The sequence below is a fragment of the Lacerta agilis genome, chromosome Z (assembly GCF_009819535.1).
Source record: "Lacerta agilis isolate rLacAgi1 chromosome Z, rLacAgi1.pri, whole genome shotgun sequence".
Taxonomy (NCBI): domain Eukaryota; kingdom Metazoa; phylum Chordata; class Lepidosauria; order Squamata; family Lacertidae; genus Lacerta; species Lacerta agilis.
Genome location: NC_046331.1, coordinates 25,800,872 through 25,819,703, shown reverse-complemented (window position 1 = coordinate 25,819,703; position 18,832 = coordinate 25,800,872). Strand labels below are relative to the sequence as shown.

Here is an 18,832-nt window from a genome sequence, read left to right as displayed (position 1 = left end):
GCCCCATTTACTTTCTTCTTCTTCTTCTTCTTCTTCTTCTTCTTCTTCTTCTTCTTCTTCTTCTTCTTCTTCTTCTTCTTCTTCTTCTTCTGGAATTCTGCTTTTCATCTGACTGAGCTATTGTGTTTTACTGAATGTGCTTCCCTTCAGTGATTTTATCTGGCTGTTTAAAAATATTATGTTGTTTTGAAATCTTGTTTTTCTTACTATTAAAATATGAACTCTATTTTTGTATGCTGCCTAGCCTCCAAATCATCGCTAGGCGGTGTACAAAAATAGCAATTTGGCCTGTGATTACCATCTCTTAAACCTTGCAAGCTGCTCCATGAATCTCTCTGTGTTGAAGGGGGGAGGGGGGCACACATCATGTGTTAAATCAGGAGCCAGGACTCTTAGGCTGTCCTGCAAAGTAAAACACACAAAAAATCATTTAACAAAATCAGTCACTTTTGGCTAAATAAAGTCTGTTAAGTGGCTTGGCTAACCTTACCTTCCTAAATTACCACTCAATCAGGTTGCTTCTAGCTCTTTCCTCTGAAAAGCACATATTCAAATCAGTGTGCATGGAAGCAAGTACTGTATGTTGGCGCATGCATTATTGACTAATTGCCCTTTTGAATGTGCATCTCCCTGAGCACAAAAACAATGTTAAGCAGGCATCTGCATGTGGGGCATAGTTCAATCTGTTCTCCCGCACCCCTACCCCAAAACACCAGTGGTTCTATCAGGACAGGACTTTGGGACAGATGTCCAAGGCATACACACACACCCTGCAAAAGACCGCATCTGGCTTCCCACATTTTGAAATAATACACATGTACCACCAAATTGCATTTTATTATTTGCAGTTGTTTATTTGGGGAGAAGAGGTTGTTTTATCATTGCATTACACACAAAAAGACAACCATCAAATTTATGTAAGTCACCTAGAGATGTTTCATAGGCAACAAATAAATCTGTTGAAATAAAACAACAGCCCCCCCCATATAACCATTAAATAAAGTATCTCAAAATTATCTAACTGCATCAATTTCCTGAAGCTCATCCAAGAATTGGCACAGCCAGCCACCAATTATTATATTATTCTCTTGATCCAAAATAAGCACAATATGCAGCATTTCCCTGGTTCAAAACAAACAAATTAACTGATTAAATACTGCAGCTCTACTGTTACAAGCCTTCTCACCTCCTTGGGCAGAACAGCTAAGAACATGGGAAGGTGGTCCTGACAGAGAGTTGCCCCTCTGACCACAAGCTTGCAACAGGTGCTTGAGAGAGAATAACCCCCAAAAGCTGGCCACTAAGTGAAATAAACAGGAATAATTTCTCATTTCTCAGAAAGGCACAGTGGCGGACTAGAGAATGTCCTCGAAACTGAGAAAAAGCACAAAGTGAATGGAGTCAGTCGGACCCGCTGGCTTCTCCCTGCTGATCCTTGGCTTCTGCAACGCTGCTCTCATCAATGTTCTCCAGGGAGGAGGCATGCTGAAGAGCCAACTCGGACAGCAACATGGTGGGGAGCTGGTTCTGCTCAGGGTGCAGCCAAGGCTTCACATCCATGCTGTGCTCCTGCTTCCAGGAGGGGTATGCCAAGCAGGCTTTATACAGCTTCCTCATCAACTGATCCCACAAGCCGGGGGGGGGGGGGGCGGGGAGAGAGAGAGAGAGAGAGAAGAGAGAAGGTCAAAACACGCCCACATTCGACTTCTTTGTGTGATGAGCGCAAAGGCAAGAGAATCCCACATGAACCTGGAACTGTACCACCCACCCAAAGTGCTCCAGACAGGAAGGTTCATGAACCAGGTTGCACAACTAGAAGGTACCGTGTGAGATCACCTGCCTCAAATCCCTACTCGGGACTTAAAGAGGCATCCATCCACAACAACACAGGAATTAGAGCAACACTCCCCCAAACTTGGGTCTCCAGCTGCTGTTGGGACTAAAATTACCATCCTCCCTAACCACTGTTCGTGCTAGCTAGGGATGATGGCAACTGTAGTCCGAAAACAGCTGGAGACCCGAGTTTGGGAAACCCTTCCCCTAAAAATAAAGCAAGGTTCCAGTCCTTCCTGATTCTGAACTAATGGCAGATTTAAATCAGGATGTAGAAAGCTGTCTTCTACACAATCACATTGCTGGTCCAACTAAGCCAGGGGTCAGCAACCTTTTTCAGCCGTGGGCTGGTCCACTGTCCCTCAAACCATGTGATGGGCCAGACTATATTTTGAAAAAATATTAATAAATGAACCAATTCCTATGCCCCACAAATAACCCAGAGATGCATTTTAAATAAAAGCACACATTCTACTCATGTAAAAAACACCAGGCAGGCCCCACAAATAACCCAGAGATGCATTTTAAATAAAAGGACACATTCTACTCATGTAAAAACACACTGATTCCTGGACCATCCGCGGGCCGGACTGAGAAGGCGATTGGGCCGCATCCGGTCTCCGGGCCTTAGGTTGCCTGCCCCTGATCTAAGCTCAGTATTGTAGATGATGCCTATAAGTGGCTCTCTAGTGCTTTGGGCAGGTACCTTTCTACCTGGAGACACCTGGAACTGAACCTCTGAACTTTGACATGCAAATCATGTGCTCTTCTATAAACTGATGGTCTGAATGCCATTCCAGTTTGCAATTTGTGCAACCCCTGGGCTTCTGTGGTAGTTTTGCCTCTAGTCTACTGAGCTGCCAGTCAGGTACCTGGGCAACATTGGAGAGGCAGGCTACCCTATAGCCAGGGACATGGGCTCAGTTGCTATCCAGGTGTGCTTACAGCAACCTTTGGCAGCACTCCAAGTGTGTCACCTACAAAGCGCAAAACTAAACAATATTTATTTATTTATTTATTTAATTTCTATGCCACCCTATACCCGAAGGTGTGTGTAAACTGGTGATGGGCAATGAATAAAAAATCTAGTATCCTGAGACACTCAGTTTCCATCTGTTCCCACCCTCCCTCCTTCTGCCAAAGAAAGGAAGATTGTAGCCTTTTGAGTCTGCAAGAGCTCACAGACAAGAATTTGAAGGGTATGGGAAATGTCTCAGAAGCAAATGCAAGAGGGTTTTTCCAGCAGTGTTCTACACAGCTCTTTTCTTCTTTTTCATGTCGAAGTGCTTCATGTGCCTTATCTGGTTGGCATCCTTACAACAGGAGCAGCTAACATGGTGCCTTGCAGAAGTTGTTGAGCTCCAAGCCCTATCATCTCCACCCAACATGGCCAATGGTGAGGGATAATGGGAGCTGTAGTCCAGAACATCTGGAGGCCACCATGTTGGCTAAGTCTGCCTAACATAACCTTATAAAGCAGGGATGGTAAACCCCAGGCCTGGGGGCCCAGGTACAGTCCCTCCCCTCCAAGCCCTTGGGACTCTCCTCAGTCCCTTCACCAGCCCTGATCTGCACCCTCCTTGGATGTTTTTGCGTGGCTACTTCTACTACTACTACTAATAATAATTTCATCTCTGTACCCCGCCCATTTGAATGAGTTGCCCCAGCTACTCTAGGCAGCTTCCAACATAAAACATCATAAAACATTACACATCAAAAAGCTTCCCTATACAGGGCTGCCTTCAGATGTCTTCTAAACGTTGTCTAGTTGCTCATCTCCTTGACATCTGATGGGAGGGTGTTCCACAGGGTGGGCACCACTACTGAGAAGGCCCTCTGCCTGTGTTTTTGAACTTTGGTAATGCCTCTTGCTTGCCTGGATGGAGAATGCAGTAGGAGTTTATGTAAACTAGCCTGCTATACAAAGCTATAATCTGCATTCACTTGTCCACCCCCTTTGGCCTCTGAACCTGCCCACCTGGTCCCCAGGCTGAAAAAAGGTCCTCCACTTCTACTATAAAAGTGGGTCCAAATTACTATTCCTATATGGTAGTTGAAGGGCTATGGCAGAAAAAATAGGGGCTTGCTTAAGACCATCTAGTGGGTCTGAGCATTTTCTGATTCACAGCTTAGTCTCTTAGCCCGCTGTGCTCCATAACCAACAATGCAGGGGGGACCCTCTCTCTGGGGAGAGAAAGAGGGCTTTCTGCAAATCCATCCCACTTAGTATTACACTGGCTGAACTGATGCTCCTCACAAGAGGAACCAGATCACTAGAGCCCCAAGATAGCTCTGTTGGTAGAGCATGAGACTCTTAATTTCAGGGTCATGGGTTCGAGCCCCATGTTGGGCCAAAGATTCCTGCATTGCAGGGGGTTGGACTAGATGACCCTCATGGTCCCTTCCAACTCTTCAACTATGATTCTGCCTCACTCACCTTAGGTGCCAGGAATTGAGCAGCTTTGTTCACAATCCACTTGGGCAGAAATCCTAGTTTGGAAAGGGGGGGCAGGAAAGAGGGGGGGAATTAACATTGGTCACATACACAGCATACATTTAAAGTACATGCCCCCCCAAAAAAGAATCATGGAAACTGTAGTTTTCTCCTCAGAGAGGTTACAATTCCCTTAACAATGGTTCCCAGGATTATTTGATAGCTGAGCAGGTGCATGATTGCTACTGACAATGGACTGCGGCAAACAAATCTCCCGTAATGCAGATGCTGGAAGCTAATTTGCAGTAGGTGAAAAATCACCTAGCATTTCTAGTGTTTGCAATACATTTTTAAAACGGTTAACAGGTAACTCACATTTTATGTGAGGGTTCGGTTCTGGGGGTCCATGTGTATATGCAAATTTTTTTACTAAAGCCAGGAACCCCAGAAGTGCCAATTTGGAGGGCTGTTTACCTGGCTCTGGGAAGCAGCAGCTAGGGCTCTTGCAGGGTCCTAGTGTCCTCTCTCCTGCTTCTGAAAGCATAGTAAGCACTTGCAGAGCTTTGGGAAGGAGGATGGCTCTAGGACCATGCCAGGGCCCTCACACCTCCTTCCCAAATCCGGCCATCTCCCTTACCCAGCTTTGTAAAGGCATCATAAGGGCTCTGGGATGCAGCCAGAGCCCCTGCGCCACCTTCTGAAAGCTGGGTGAGGCTGCAATTACAGCACTGCATGGTGGGGGGAATAAATGGAGAGTGGGTTTCCTCCGCTCTCCATTTGTTTATTTATTCATGCACCCACACAAAGCTGAATTCACATAAGTAAAATAAGTGTAGGATAGAATCACAGAATCACAAACCTGGAAGATGCGATTTAACTGTATCTCCTACACAGAGCCTTTATTCTTTTTTTAATCTACTTGTTTTTTCCCCTCACTTAACACTTTGGCCACCACTGAGAAATCTGGTTGCTCACTGTGACTAGAGCATATTCCTTTTCTTTTTCTTCTTCTTCAAATTCAGCTTTAAAGAGTTATATACCTTGTGAAGCATATATGCTTTTCACGAAGCAGGTTTCATCACAAAGCAAGATACAGTACTTCCTTTGATCCTAAAACAGCATTTCTATATAGTAAAGGTAAAATAGTACTCAGAAATTAATCAACAACTTTCCTACAAGGATCTTATTATTCACCTGATGACTGCAGCACAACTTACTATGACAAAGGCATTAGAAGACTCAAAATGTATATTTTGCTCTATTTTTTTTGAAATAGTTTTTATTTGATTTTACAAATATATTATATTATAACAATGCTACCATTCATATCCACATTTACAGTTTCCTCCGAATCTCTAGACTTCCCAACTCCCCTCCATGGGTCCTTTTATTAAACCTTTTCTACTGCATCTTTTCCAATGATCTATATTTTATATAATATCACTGTGTCCATAGTACTTGCTACATTACAAGTGTTATTGCAATCCTGCTAATGTTTCCACCTGCTTACAGTGGTCTCCAAGATAAATAAAGAATGGGAAAATTTTATAATTTAAGTTTTGGTCTTCATGGATCCTGAGCTTTCTGGAACTAAGCCTCTGGAACTAGGTGGCTTAGTTTTGTCAGAATTGAGTATTCCCTTCCAGAGTTAACATGAAATACATTACTTCTGACAAAGGAGCCATCACAGCTGCTAGAAGGCCTTGAACATTTGTGTCCTAGGCTTTTTAGACTCTTCTAACCAAGTACTATCTGAAATCAAAGGGGCACACTGGTTGCCAGATGTGGAATATATTGGCATTATTTTCAGCTCCCCTACTCCACTAATGTTGGTCTGGTTCCAGGTTTGAGGAAGGCCTCAGCAAATTGTCCTTTGGTAGGCCACCCTGAAACGTTCTGGTGGGCTCATAGCAGTGAGCTTAATCTGTTGGTGGTGTGGGTGACCATTTTAATTTCCACAATGTTATGATATGGTTCTACATTGGAGGGAATTGAAATGGCTTCCCTCACAGTTGCTACCACCAGGTAAGCCCCTAGCCGAGGTCCAGGGCAGGTGTTAGGACTGGTAGGCCCTATATGGATTTTGGGAACTGCAAGACGATAGTTTTCAGATGCACAGAAGGAAGATCCAGATACGTGGATGTCAGGCATTAGAGAGGTTTCTCTGTTCACTAAATAGACCTAAATGGCTCCAATGAACTCTTTCACCAGCCCAGGTGAAGATTCCTGTAGTAATGTACAGGAATAACAGGCCCAGGATATCCTGCGCATCTTTAGTTGACTGCTGAGGTAATATGGGGAGCAGTATTAGTGGTCCCCCCAATCCCAGGCCGGAAGCATGACTCATGTCAACAAGAAGCTTTGCCTCCTCTGTTGTGGGCCCCAACTCTGTGAAACTCCCCCCCCCAACACTGCCTCTGCTGAGTTTCAGGTGCCTGATCAAGATGGTTTTTTTTAAATTTTTATTTCTGGAGGCTTTTGAATCACAAATGCTTCCCTAATGTTTTTAAATGTTTTGATGCTCTTTGTTAAAATCACCAAGATTTTAAATTTATGAGGTTCTACATTATGCCTTAAATAATGCATGTTATACATTTTTATTATCGTAACCCACTTTGAGATCTAGATGGTGAAAAGCGGTTAATAATAATAATAACCCTGTGCTAAATAGTCTATAGAATGCTGACTCACCTTTAGGGTCAAGCTGTGCCAGGTAAGTCATCCTGCAACTGTCATGTCCAGTTGGTTGCACCAGGTATCCAGCCAAGCGCGAGGCAGCCCGCACCGTGCCCTTGCGTGGTGGGTATTTCTGCACAGTAAAAAAAGCCAGGCGATCAGCTGATGGACCAATTTCTGGTATAGAGGCCTCCCCTTCCCCTCCTCCCTGAGAATGAGTTCCCATCAGGTAACTAAGGGGTAGTCAACAATCAGTTTAGTGTGCTAGCCAAAGCCCATGAAAACTGCATTGTAATGCAACAAAATACAGAAGTAGCAATAGTAAACATCAACACATTGATAATAGAAGGCAGGCTTCAAAGGACTGGACCCTAAATCCCAAGAGGCTGCCAACTTTACCACCAACAGGTCAGTCGTGCGAAGTCTCTCAGCTCCATCATCCAGAGAACTAAGCGTTGTAATAAAGCAGGTGCTCTGCGGAAGGCCCCAGGCTCAGTCTCACCAAGCTGAGCCTGGAGAAAGCCCTGCCTGAAACCCCAAAGAGCTGCTGCTTGTCAGTGAGCTAAATGGAGCTAATGGTCTGACTCAGGGCCCAGCCACACTCCCATTTAACCCACTGCTTTCCCCTGGGGAAAACTCTTGGTTTAGCACTGAATCAGAACACACGGCAACTGGGTTTTCCACAAGATTGATGTCTGCTCCAATTCACTACAAAAGAGTGGGTTTTCCTGGGGAACACAGCAGAGCAAACAGAAAACCACTCAGATCTGTGTCTAAAAAGCATGGGACAAGTGGAATAAACAATCACTTTCTAGGCAAGGGACAAGTGTGGAAGTGTGAACAAGCCCTTAGTACAGGGGTCAGCAAACTTTTTCAGCAGGGGGCCAGTCCATTGTCCCTCAGACCTTGTGGGGGGCCGGACTATATTTTGAAAAAAATATATGAACGAATTCCTATGCCCCACAAATAACCCAGAGATGCATTTTAAATAAAAGCACACATTCTACTCATGTAAAAACATGGTGATTCCTGGGCAGTCCGCGGGCTGCATTTAGAAGGTGATTGGGCCGCATCCAGCCCCCGGGCCTTAGTTTGGGGACCCCTGCCTTAGTATATGACAGTATATTCAGCTGTTGTGGGTCTCATGGCATACTTACCAAACAGGTGGATGAAGCTCCATTTCCCTAAAGTAATGCTATAGTGCGTCCCTGAGAGGAGCCCTAAGCACCCCCCCAACCCATTACCCACCTGAATCCCATAATTTTTCCCTTGCTCACTTACCGGATGTTTAACAGAGAAGTTGAGGATAATATAAGCCTTATCCAGGACTGACCATGATCTCAGAGTCACCACATCTCTGTTCCTTAAGGGCTTTGGACACTTCCCTAATCCAAGGGAGATGGTAGGGGGTAGGGAGAGAAAGGCAGCTCAACATTGCATCTACAACATGCAGATCACATTCCGTTGCTAATGATTTCATCTAAATTTGTATTCATTCCTATATATTCCATTTTCCATATTCATTCATAAATCTATTTCATAAGATTTCCATTTTAAATTTCTATTAAGCTTTGAATAGCAGTAAGGCGAGTGATTTGTTGCCGTTGCAATTACAAGTCCCAGGCACCTTAGCTTTTTAATTAGAATGGCGGGGGGACAGACAGACACCCATGTCGCATAAACAAAAGTGAGTTAACTTGCTTTGGCAAAGCAACACAGGGAATGTGTCAAAGGTCCAAGCAGGTTGTCTCAGGTAAAGAGAGGCCTTGCACATAGACCCTACATCCCCCATCCAAGCACAGATCCCCCTGGAGGAAAAATTACACCACCTATGCATGAAAGGAAGGTATCAGCAGCAGGCAACATTTGCAGAAATAGAAAAGCGGGTGGCAGGAGGAAGAGGGAAGAGGAGAAGGACAAGCAAGCCAAATGCCTTTTGAGGACTGAGCATACTGTACTGACTGTTGAGTGTCTGTTGGAGGGAGAGGGAAAATGGAACAGGGTATCCTGTAATCAGGCATGGCTGGCTGGAAACCTGAACAGGAATTATTCATGCTACAACTATGTGTTGCAGGTCCAGCTTATAATAGTGACCCAGGGAGAGATGCAAGGCAAATGCATCTCACACACCCCTATATGTTGTGGACTATACTGCTCTATGAGCCTGAACCTTCCTTTCCACCAAGTTGTGGTTTGTTTGTTTTTTAGCAGTGTCCACTGCAACTCCCCAAGGCTATTTGACCTCCAGAAAGAAGGGAGCCTGGTAGCTAAAAAGCAGGCACCATCGTGGGAGAGGCATTCTTTCTCTTACACAAAACAGAACACCCGTTTCAAACACTGACCAACTCTCAAGTCAGGGGCCTGCCTTAACACTACCAGAATGTTTCTGATCAATCCATCTAACACAGCTCTCTTCCACCACCTTGAGTCCACAGACATTGTTGTCTCATCAACCATGGCTATCAATTTAGGCTGCCTGGCAATGATGAGGATGGTAGTACTAACGAGCTAAAATACTAAATCATGGATGGAGAACCTCAGGAGTCCCCAAAGGCCACACACCCACTCTGACTCAGCATTCTGGCTTTGCATCCTTCTTAGCCTTCTTTTCTCTCCCTGAACCCAGATAGTGATTATTGCTTACCTGGATGGGATGAGGATAGAAAGGGAAGTGTGTGCGAAGAAACTAGCTTACCCTGTGAATTTTGCCTTTGCATTTATTTTGCCTCTGGCCCCAGCCACCACTAGCATTCAGCCCTGCACAGGCTGTCCAGGAGGGGAATGTGTCCCTTGGGTGGAAAACGGTTTCACAGCCCTGGACAAAGCTATACAGTCCTCTCCATAACACTCTCATTACAACAGCTCAGCAGATATAGTTTTGCTGCTGGCTGAGGAACACATGGGATGTCATTATTATCATGTAGCGTGGTGTTCCATAGATGGTTGTTTGTTTGTTTTTGAGAGAGAGAGAGAACACCACCAAATCAACAGCAGGTGGAAGGTAGCTAGATTATGACCACATAACATAGTTGAGGTGGATCTTTAAGCAGCAGAGGCTGATCCATGAGGGTGAATGAGGTACTGCCCCAGAGAAGTAAGAACACCAAGGCACCCCAAACCCCAGACTACTAATCCTCCCAGTGTCTTGAAATTTCATCACACATTGCTTACATACCTGCAAGATTACCTTTGCAAACCTCATAACTAGAGGGTTAATCCGTTGCAGCGGAAACAACAAAGAGAGGTTTGTGGCACCTTAATTACAGGGATAGTTCACAAAGTAGGGTTGATTCGATGCCAGGATGTTTTTACAAACACTACTTTCGCAACGGTCAGTGCCATTATTTTACATACACCTAAGTGTCAGCGTTATCATCCTGTTTCTAATTTCCCTCTGAACTCCTCTGCTAACATTTCTCAGATTGACATTCCACAATTCCTGATCCACATAAGTCCATGCCATCGGAAATGTGCCACAAGACTTTGGCTGCTGAAGAGGTAGGAACAGGGATGGGGGACTTGTGGGATTCCCAACTCCCATCAGCCTCAGACATCATGGCCAGTGATGGAGGGGGGGTGGGTGTCTGTGGTCCTTGGAGCCAGGAACTCTAAAGCTTAGGAACCCCCCTGCATTTTTTTCTGACTTTGGTACCAAATCTGTGTTTGCCAGGTGCCCCCAAAACTCAGTGGTAGGAAACATCAGGCCCAGATGCCAACAGTGGTCCTTTAGGCCCCTCTATCAGGCCCCCAGGACACACTCCTCACCCTTGTCACTTCAACACCCCCTTGAGTGTGTTTGCATGGCTGGAATGCAATGCCTCTTCCTTGGCTGGATGGAGAACAGAGAGGGAAGTGCAAATGTGAAGGAAGTAGCCTATGGTGCAAAGGGTAAATTTACATTTACATTTGCTCTTCCACTCCATTTTGCCCCTGGCCTTGACCCTCATGGGCATGTGACCTCTGGAAGATTGCCCAGATGGCAATGTGGGCCACACCTGCACTAGTTCGTGTGGTTTGGTGGTGGTATTGAGGTGCCCATCCTTACTTACATGCATAGTAGCTAACATCAGCATTGTCTGTGAGACGGGCGATCTCGTGCGTCTCAACAAGGTTTATGTCCCACATGCTGCGGTACTCGGTGTCATGGAGGACATCATATGCTGTCTCTGCCGTGACCCCTGCCATGTCAATGCTGCCCTGCAGGAGGAAGGAAGAACACTGTCAAAACACCAGAGTAGTGAACAACCTCAGACCATGGTGTAAAATGGAACAAATTTGTTGAGTGTCTGCTTTGGGTGCGAAAAGTCACAGGTTCAATCCCTGGCCTCTCCAGGTAAGGCTGAGAATGCCTCCCATCTGAAGCCCTGGAGAGATGCTGCCATTCAGTGTAGACCATACAGAGCTTGATAGACCAACTTGGTCAGTGTTTGAATGGAATATCAACTGGGAGCTTTGCATACACCACCTTGAACCCTGTCAAGGAAGAAACAAGGGGAATAATGTTTATATAAATAAAACCTGTTGTAGTGTTTACATGACACTGGACCAAGGAACGAACCTTGGTTTCAGGAGGTAGAAGCTTCTCAACCTCACCTACTCAATGAAGTCCACTCTACTGCTTGAATAGTTTGTCCAGCAATTTAGGGAAGCTGTGAAAGCTGGTGAACCCTGGGTGCAAAATGTTCTAACGCAGGCTTCACTCAGGTGGTCCACACTTCAGAATGTCTGTGAAGTACAGCAGATGCAGCAGCTGTGAACAGCAGCTTCTCTGTCGTTCTCATAACTAGGTAGTCTGAACTGGCTGGGAATTAAACTGGCCCTGAATTAAACCAGAGCCCCGCACTGGTCTGGCATGGGTGCTTTGTAAATCACTGAGTCATTTGCCAACTTCTTCGTTGGCTAGCAAATTAACAACTGAACTGAATGTGGGAAATAATTGCTACATTCTCCACCAATTATCTGAAAAGCTCTTTGGTCTGACATCCCATGTAAAGGAGGTTTCCTGTTGTTGTCACCCAGTTAAAAATGAGAGAGAGAGAGAAACAATGACATCATGGAAGTGGGAGGCCTTTTTTTTTCTTTTTTCTTTTGGGCTCCAAAGTCATCCTGACATTTCCTGTTTTCTGAGTTACACTTGTTCATTCTACTTAGCATACCTTCCCCAGTGCACAGCACACACTGTTCACCACAGGCATGAAAATTGTCCTATGATCACTGTAGCTGCCTGCCTGAACACAACAGGCCCTGAAGGAATGCACTTTCAACTGTGAGGCAGTATGGTGTAGTGGTTAGAGCACGGGGGTCAGTAACTTTTTTTTCAGCCGTGGGCCAGTCCCTCAGACCATGTGGTGGGCTGGACTATATTTTGAAAAATAAATAAATATGAACAAATTCCTATGCCCCACAAATAACCCGGAGATGCATTTTAAATAAAAGGACACATTCTACTCATATAAAAACATGCTGATTCCTGGACCATCCGTGGGCTGGATTGAGAAGGCAATTGAGCTGCACCCAGCCCCCGGGCCTTAGGTTGCCTACCCCCTGGGGTTAGAGTGTCAGACTAGGACATGAGAGACCAGGGTTCAAATTCTCACTCAGCCATGAAGCTCACTGGGTGATCATGGCCCAACCATTGTCTCTCAGCCTAGCCTACCTCACTGGGTTGTTGTGAGGATGAGACAAGGAGCAGAAGAACCATATACACCACCCTGAGATCCTCAGAAGATAAAAGTGGCATATAAATACATTTGAAAAATGCAAAGCTCAATAGGACCTGAATCTGGCACTAGTACTCAAAAAAGCTCAGGGCATTTGCTGTGAGTGGGATGAAGTTCAGCATATATTCTATAATATACTCTCTCTTCTGGTCTTCTAAAAATCAAAAAGAGGACTTCTATTGAAGTGTTCTCTAACTGTGGAAGGAGTCAGATATCTACACCTCTCAGCATAACTACTTCACAGGGCTGTTTGTGAGGCTGAAAGAAGAAAGGGGGGCAGCCATCCTTTAAAAAGCAGAGATGGGAAACTGTGGCCCTCCAGATATTGTTGGGCCAGAACTTCCACCAACCCAGGCCATGCTGGGTGGGAGTTAAGAGTCCAACAACACCTGGAGGGTTGCAGACTCCCCACCTCTGCTTTAAAAGGGCAGCAGGGTTAAAATGCAACAACCAAACGTTCCATATCACAATTCCAGCGGGCGGGTTGTTGCAAGGGAGCACACACTCAGCCAGGGGCGCCAGCTCCAGGGGGGGGGCAAGCCCTTTTGGGGCCCCACTATGTTTTGGGGGTTTGGGCGGTGAGGGCCAGTGTCCAAAAGGTGCAAAGGCTCCTTCTCCTCCTCCTCTGAGTGCAGAGTCGCCCTCGTAAGCTGGCACCTCTGCACTGAGCTAAACTCATTTTACTGCTGCTTCATGAGTCCAGGGCTGATCCCCCAGTGCAAATTAAGTCCTAGACACAAGACATTAAGTGATCTTCAGTACACACCCTTGGGGCTATCTCCCCCCAAAAAACATGAAAACAGCCTGCAGAATCAGGCCAATAGGCCAGCATCTTGTTCTCACAGTGTCCCAATGGATTCCTATGGGGTGCACATAAGCATGCCATGCATGAAACTGGCTTGCGTCCTACCCTCCAGGGCAACAGAAAGCAAACCAGCTTCATCTTTTATATAACAGCCCTTCAAATATTTGATGCTATTATATCACTTCTCCAGGCTAAGCATACCCAAGTCTTACCTTCTCCTCTATGGACTTGGGTCTCCAGGCCACTCTTTGTTTTGCTCTTCATACGAACATTTCAAAGTTTACAATGGAATTACTGCAGATCCAAGAGATTAGGGCTGTACATGGCCTCTCTGGGAACTAAGTCAGGGCCCAATCCAGCCAGGAACTGATCTGGGGGGGCCTTGCAAAGTCAAATGGAGACGGGAAAAGAAGTACCACACCTCTCCCACACGCTGTATGCTTAGTCAGGGTTTTAAACCACATGTAAGCATCTGGCCAGGGAGGGAAGGCAAGGCATGCAGGCTACTTGTGTGTGTCCTTCTCCCCCTCCTCCCTGCCACCAAACCTCTTGTGACAACCCCAGATCACTCCAGGTGGACCTGATTCAGTTTGGTTTCGTGCTGAATTCAGTGCACAGCCCTACATGGAAGGAAAAAGCTGAACTAAGCAGCACTTGCAAAAATTGCTATTCTCCCAGAAGAGTGGCGCATCAGCTGCTGGGCTGCATTGTCCCAAAGTACCTTTGACGCTTGGGCAAAACTTCATGAAACATTGGTATCATGATTGTTTAGTCTCTGCCAGTTATTACGTCTGTAAGAGAAGGCAGCTTTCGCAAGCTATGCTAAAGTTCATTGTCTCTTGAAATTTAGTTATCACCTACAGGCAGCAGTTGGCTTACACATCCTAACTGAAAAATAGTTCCAATCAAGCTTAGCCCCTACCAAGTTTTCTGCCATATTAAACAGCATCCCAGGCCCCTCATCTCCATCAATCCCAGATACCAGCCTTCATTTCACTCTTTGATTAACACCTTTTGGATGTTCTCTGCCTGTGAACAAAGCTGCATACAGGAAGGGTACATGATTTATTTCTTACCAAGCGAGTTGTGTTTCCCTGTTTGTCCCTCCTGAATACCTGCAAAAAGGTACTGTTTTGTTGAGCCTTTTTCAGATGTCAATTATGTTGGTTGCTGCTGAAGTTCTTTCCTGCTGGTGTTGGGGGTTGTGCTTTGTGTATTTTTATGGGGTTTGTAACCTGGGCTCTTAAATATGTTGTACATTGCCCAGACTACAACCGTCTTCTTTTTTTAATTTTTAACAAGAGAGTAAAAAGGGACCCCTGACCATTAGATCCAGTCATGTCTGACTCTGGGGTTGCAGCGCTCATCTCACATTACTGGCCGAGGGAGCCGGCGTACAGCTTCCGTGTCATGTGGCCAGCATGACAAAGCCGCTTCTGGCGAACCAGAGCAGCGCATGGAAATGCCATTTACCTTCCCGCTGGAGCGGTACCTATTTATCTACTTGCACTTTTGACGTGCTTTCGAACTGCTAGGTTGGCAGGAGCTGGGACCGAGCAACGGGAGCTCACCCCATCCCGGGGATTCGAACCGCTGATCAGCAAGCCCTAGGCTCTGTGGTTTAACCCACAGCGCCACCCACACCCCTACATGTACAAGAGAGTACCTGGGTACAAGAAAGTACCCAGTTTTAAAAATAATACGTATGTGGTTCTCCTCCCTGCCCCCTCTTTATCACAGCAAAATTCCTGTGACACAACAGGCAACAGGTGAGCTTCATGGCCAAGTGGAGACTTAAACTAGTCCAAAACTAAACCAAGATGGCATACCCCTGGCCTTCCAGATGTCGCTGGGCTCCAATTTTCATCACCCCAGCTAACCAATGATCCAGGATGATGGAGTCCAGAACATCTGGAAGGTCACAAGTTTTCCATCCTTGTTGTTACCATGTATGCACACTACAAGCTAGGTGACCTCAGGCGCTGGACGCACACTCTTCTTCCCAGGGCTGCCCCCCTCAATGGCCACACTTCACATCCTGGGTGTTTCTGCATGAATGGGGTGTGCCTTGGAATTCAGATGGTGGTGCCTCTTGGTTGTGTGAATGGAGACCAGAGAAAGCAACGTGAGCGTGTGTCTAGAAACTATTCTACAGCACCATTGCTCCACCCACTTTAGCCTCTGCCCCCACCTGCCCTCAAAAGGTTTCCTGGGTTTAAAAAGATTCCCCACCTTGACCAGCTCTCAAATGGTGACACATCCTCAGAGTCAACTCCTGAACCCAAATAACTCCCAGGAACGTCGTATAAAGCCTGTGGCGTTCAACAGACAGCAATGCAAAAGCTTACGCACATTTAAGCATTCTATGACTCTAATCAAGACTCAACCACTTTTCAGCCCTGCTGAATTAAGGACATGTTTTCATTACTTTTTAAAGTAATCATTTGTAGCTTGTTCCTCCCTCCCCCTCCCAGCATGCATTTAAACGAGAGAGGACGCAGAAAAAGCAACAAGGAAAGTTGCACACATATAGAAATACTGGCAATAAAAAAATAAAATAAAGAAAGCTTAATAAATATCTAGGGGGTTGGACTAGATGACCCTCATGGTCCCTTTCCATCTCAACAAGTCTGTGATTCTGTGAAATGTGTCCACACCATTGCTACAGGGAGAAATCACCAAAGGCCAAAGAAAGGAAGTCTTGGTGCAAGCAGTAAAAACCTAAGAGTGCTTAATCTTGACTGGATCAAGCCCTTCCTCACCACCTGCTTTATTTGCTTCTAACCCAGACAATTTGTCCACTTAACTCAATGTTGTCCACACTGATGGGCAGTGAATTGCCAGAGTTTCTAGAGATGCCAAGGACTGAACCTAAAGCCAATGCTTTTTTTCTGGGGGTACGCAGGGGTATGCATACCCCTAAACATTTTGTGAATCTAACTTTGGCGACATTGAGGGGCAGTACTGTATTTCAATACGAGTAGGAAAATGAGAGTACCCCTAAACATTTTATTAGAAAAAAGCACTGCCTAAAACCTTCTGCATGCAAAGCAAATTCTCTTCCATTGAGCTGTGGCCCTTCCCTGCTAGAATTTTGGTTGCTGGTCTACACCCAGATTATAACAGACTTATAGCAAAATTAAAATATATTTACCAACGAACCCAGTGCCTCAAGTGAGGCTGTGTAAACACCATACATTCAAACCACACTTCCACCACGTCCAAAGTAATTCTGGGAACTGTAGTTTGTTAAGGGTGCTGGGAACTGCAGCTTTGGGAAGTGTAAATTACAATCCCTGGGATTCTAGAGTTTTCGTTTGCTTTAAATAAATTGTGGGGAGTAGTTTGCGCAAAAGGGCTCAACTTAGATACCATGCAAATTGCTTTTTTTTGTGGTGGTGGTGCGGAGGAGTTGTGCAGGGAGAAATTTAACACTTTCCTCCCTGCTGCAGGTCAATCACACTTCTGAGGCTTTGGGCATTTCATATATAAATCAAGATTGCACTCCGAAACTCCTTCCCAATTCTTAAAGGCGCAAGAACCCCGTACTAACAAACTTCTCTCTCTCTCTCTCTCTCTCTCTCTCTCCCCACAGGGCCAGCACCCGCAAGCCAACGCGCACCTCTTTCCCGACGGTCCACAGTCACGTATTTCAACATTCACATGTGGCGCAGAGAGGTAGAAGGAGGGGGGAGAGGGAGAGAGAGAGAGAGAGAGAGAGAGAGAGAGAGAGAGAGAGAAGAACTTCACTCCCGGGACCAGAAACCTCCGTCCGCTCCCTGTCCTGAATCGTTCCTTCCATACCCAACTCCGGGTCCAGCCTCACCTTGATGCGGTACACCGCCAGGTCCGCATGGGGAACCACCTGCTCCCAGACGGAGATGCCTGAGCGGTCGTACCAGCTCAGCCAACCCTGCTGCGACTCGCATTCCGCCAAGAAATCCCGGAAGGCAGCATCGTTCGGGAGGGTCACGGGCTCCATCCTACCTAAACAGAACGGGGGAAAAAGCACAGGTGGAGGCGATGGCACGGCAGGGGGGCGGGGGCGGGGGCGGGTCCCCCCCATCCCCATCCCCAGCCAAGCTAAGCCAAGGTCTCTCCCCGCTCCCCTTCCACTCACCTGCGTTAAGAATGGTCCAGCGGCGTTACTACTGCGCCTCCGGCGTGTGCGCCCCGTCCAGGAGTCCTCGCAAGCAAAGTCACGGCAAGCAAGGAAAGGAGAAGAGTCCGCGGAGCCGAGGATATGTGAGCGGCTCTAAATTGCTTTTTGCGGGCGCTGATTGGCCGGGCCCTGCAACTGATCGGCTTTCCCCACCGCTGCTATTGGACGAAGGCGGCCGGCTTGCTCGGAGCGCTCCGTCTCCAGCTCGCGATTGGCGAAGTTGGGTCTGCTTGTTTAGACTACTTGTTTTATTTATTTAACTTTTAATCGGCACCGTTTTTATTGCAGTTTTGCAGCCGAGGCCTTATGGGCGTCAAACAAGCTTACTTGTCAATAGAAGAAGAAGAGGAGGGCGGGGAGGGAGAGGGGGAGAAAAATATGAATAAGGGGAAAGGGCAGCAGCGCAGCAGAAACAAACCGAACACAAAACTCTTAAAAGTGCGGCGAAGAGCTTATAATTGGGGTGGGGTGGGGTCATTGTTTACATTATCATTCAAAAAACAAAATAAAAAACCCAGCACCCACCACCTCTCAATAAATTCGTTTCCTTCGTTATCATTATTCTATGCTTATGATAATTTTTTATTCTCTTGTTAATCATACTGTTTTAAATGTGTATTTTATATTTGACTTCACTTAGCAGTTTTTTTTGGAAATGTTTAAGATTTTTGTTATTATTGTGTTAAATATGTATTCTGTAGTTGACCTTTGTAAAGTTTTATTTTGAAATGTTTAAGCTAATATTTTAGTTTTCTGTTAATTATATTGCTTTGACTGTATATATATATATATTTGACTTTCTTCAGAAATGTTTGATCCTGGACTGTTTTATTGATGTTTTAATATGCTGAAAAGTGCTTTGAGATTTTTCTTAAAAATATAAAGCGGTATAGAAATGAAATTAATAATAAATAAATATTTGTTGAATTTATCAGTAGCTTTACTTTGCGCTGGGCAATCCAAAGTGATTTACAACCCAACAAACAGGCGATAAACTCCTACATAGATGCATTAAAACCAAGAGGAAAGAGAAATACATTAAAAGCACGCACACACAAACACACACACGTCTAAAAGGCAACGGGTAGTTAAAAGCCAAAGGCCTGGTTATAGTGGAATGTTTTTGCCTGGGACCTAAATACATGCAAGGAAGGCACCAAAAGTGTCTCCCTAGGGAGAGCATTCTGCAAGTAGAGTAGGGG

General features: G+C 45.7%; 1 protein-coding gene across 2 annotated transcripts; it reads right to left on the bottom strand.

Annotated features, from left to right (window-relative positions):
* Positions 1 to 838: 838 nt before the first annotated feature.
* Positions 839 to 17,677, bottom strand: LOC117040064 (START domain-containing protein 10-like). Of its 2 annotated transcripts, none has more exons than XM_033137602.1 (7): positions 17,589 to 17,677; positions 17,295 to 17,455; positions 10,993 to 11,140; positions 8,225 to 8,328; positions 6,959 to 7,076; positions 4,271 to 4,323; positions 839 to 1,620 (listed from the first exon to the last, which is right to left on the bottom strand). In XM_033137602.1, the coding sequence occupies exons 2-7, from the start codon at positions 17,448 to 17,450 to the stop codon at positions 1,402 to 1,404; spliced, it is 798 nt and encodes a 265-aa protein (XP_032993493.1). In that variant the 5' UTR covers positions 17,451 to 17,455; positions 17,589 to 17,677; the 3' UTR covers positions 839 to 1,401. The 2 variants fall into 2 exon arrangements, with proteins under 2 accessions (XP_032993493.1, XP_032993494.1); XM_033137603.1 differs by having other exon boundaries at positions 17,295 to 17,451; positions 17,589 to 17,671.
* Between the last annotated feature and the right edge of the window lie 1,155 nt (positions 17,678 to 18,832).

Coding starts and splice junctions, on each gene's coding strand:
- LOC117040064 (XM_033137602.1), bottom strand. CDS start 17,450: ATGGAGCCCGTGACCCTCCCGAACGATGCTGCCTTCCGGGATTTCTTG. Junction 8,329..10,992: donor TGATGTTAGCTACTATGCAT/GTAAGTAAGGAT, acceptor CCCTTGGATTAG/GGAAGTGTCCAAAGCCCTTA. Junction 4,324..6,958: donor GGCACAGCTTGACCCTAAAG/GTGAGTCAGCAT, acceptor TTTCCAAACTAG/GATTTCTGCCCAAGTGGATT.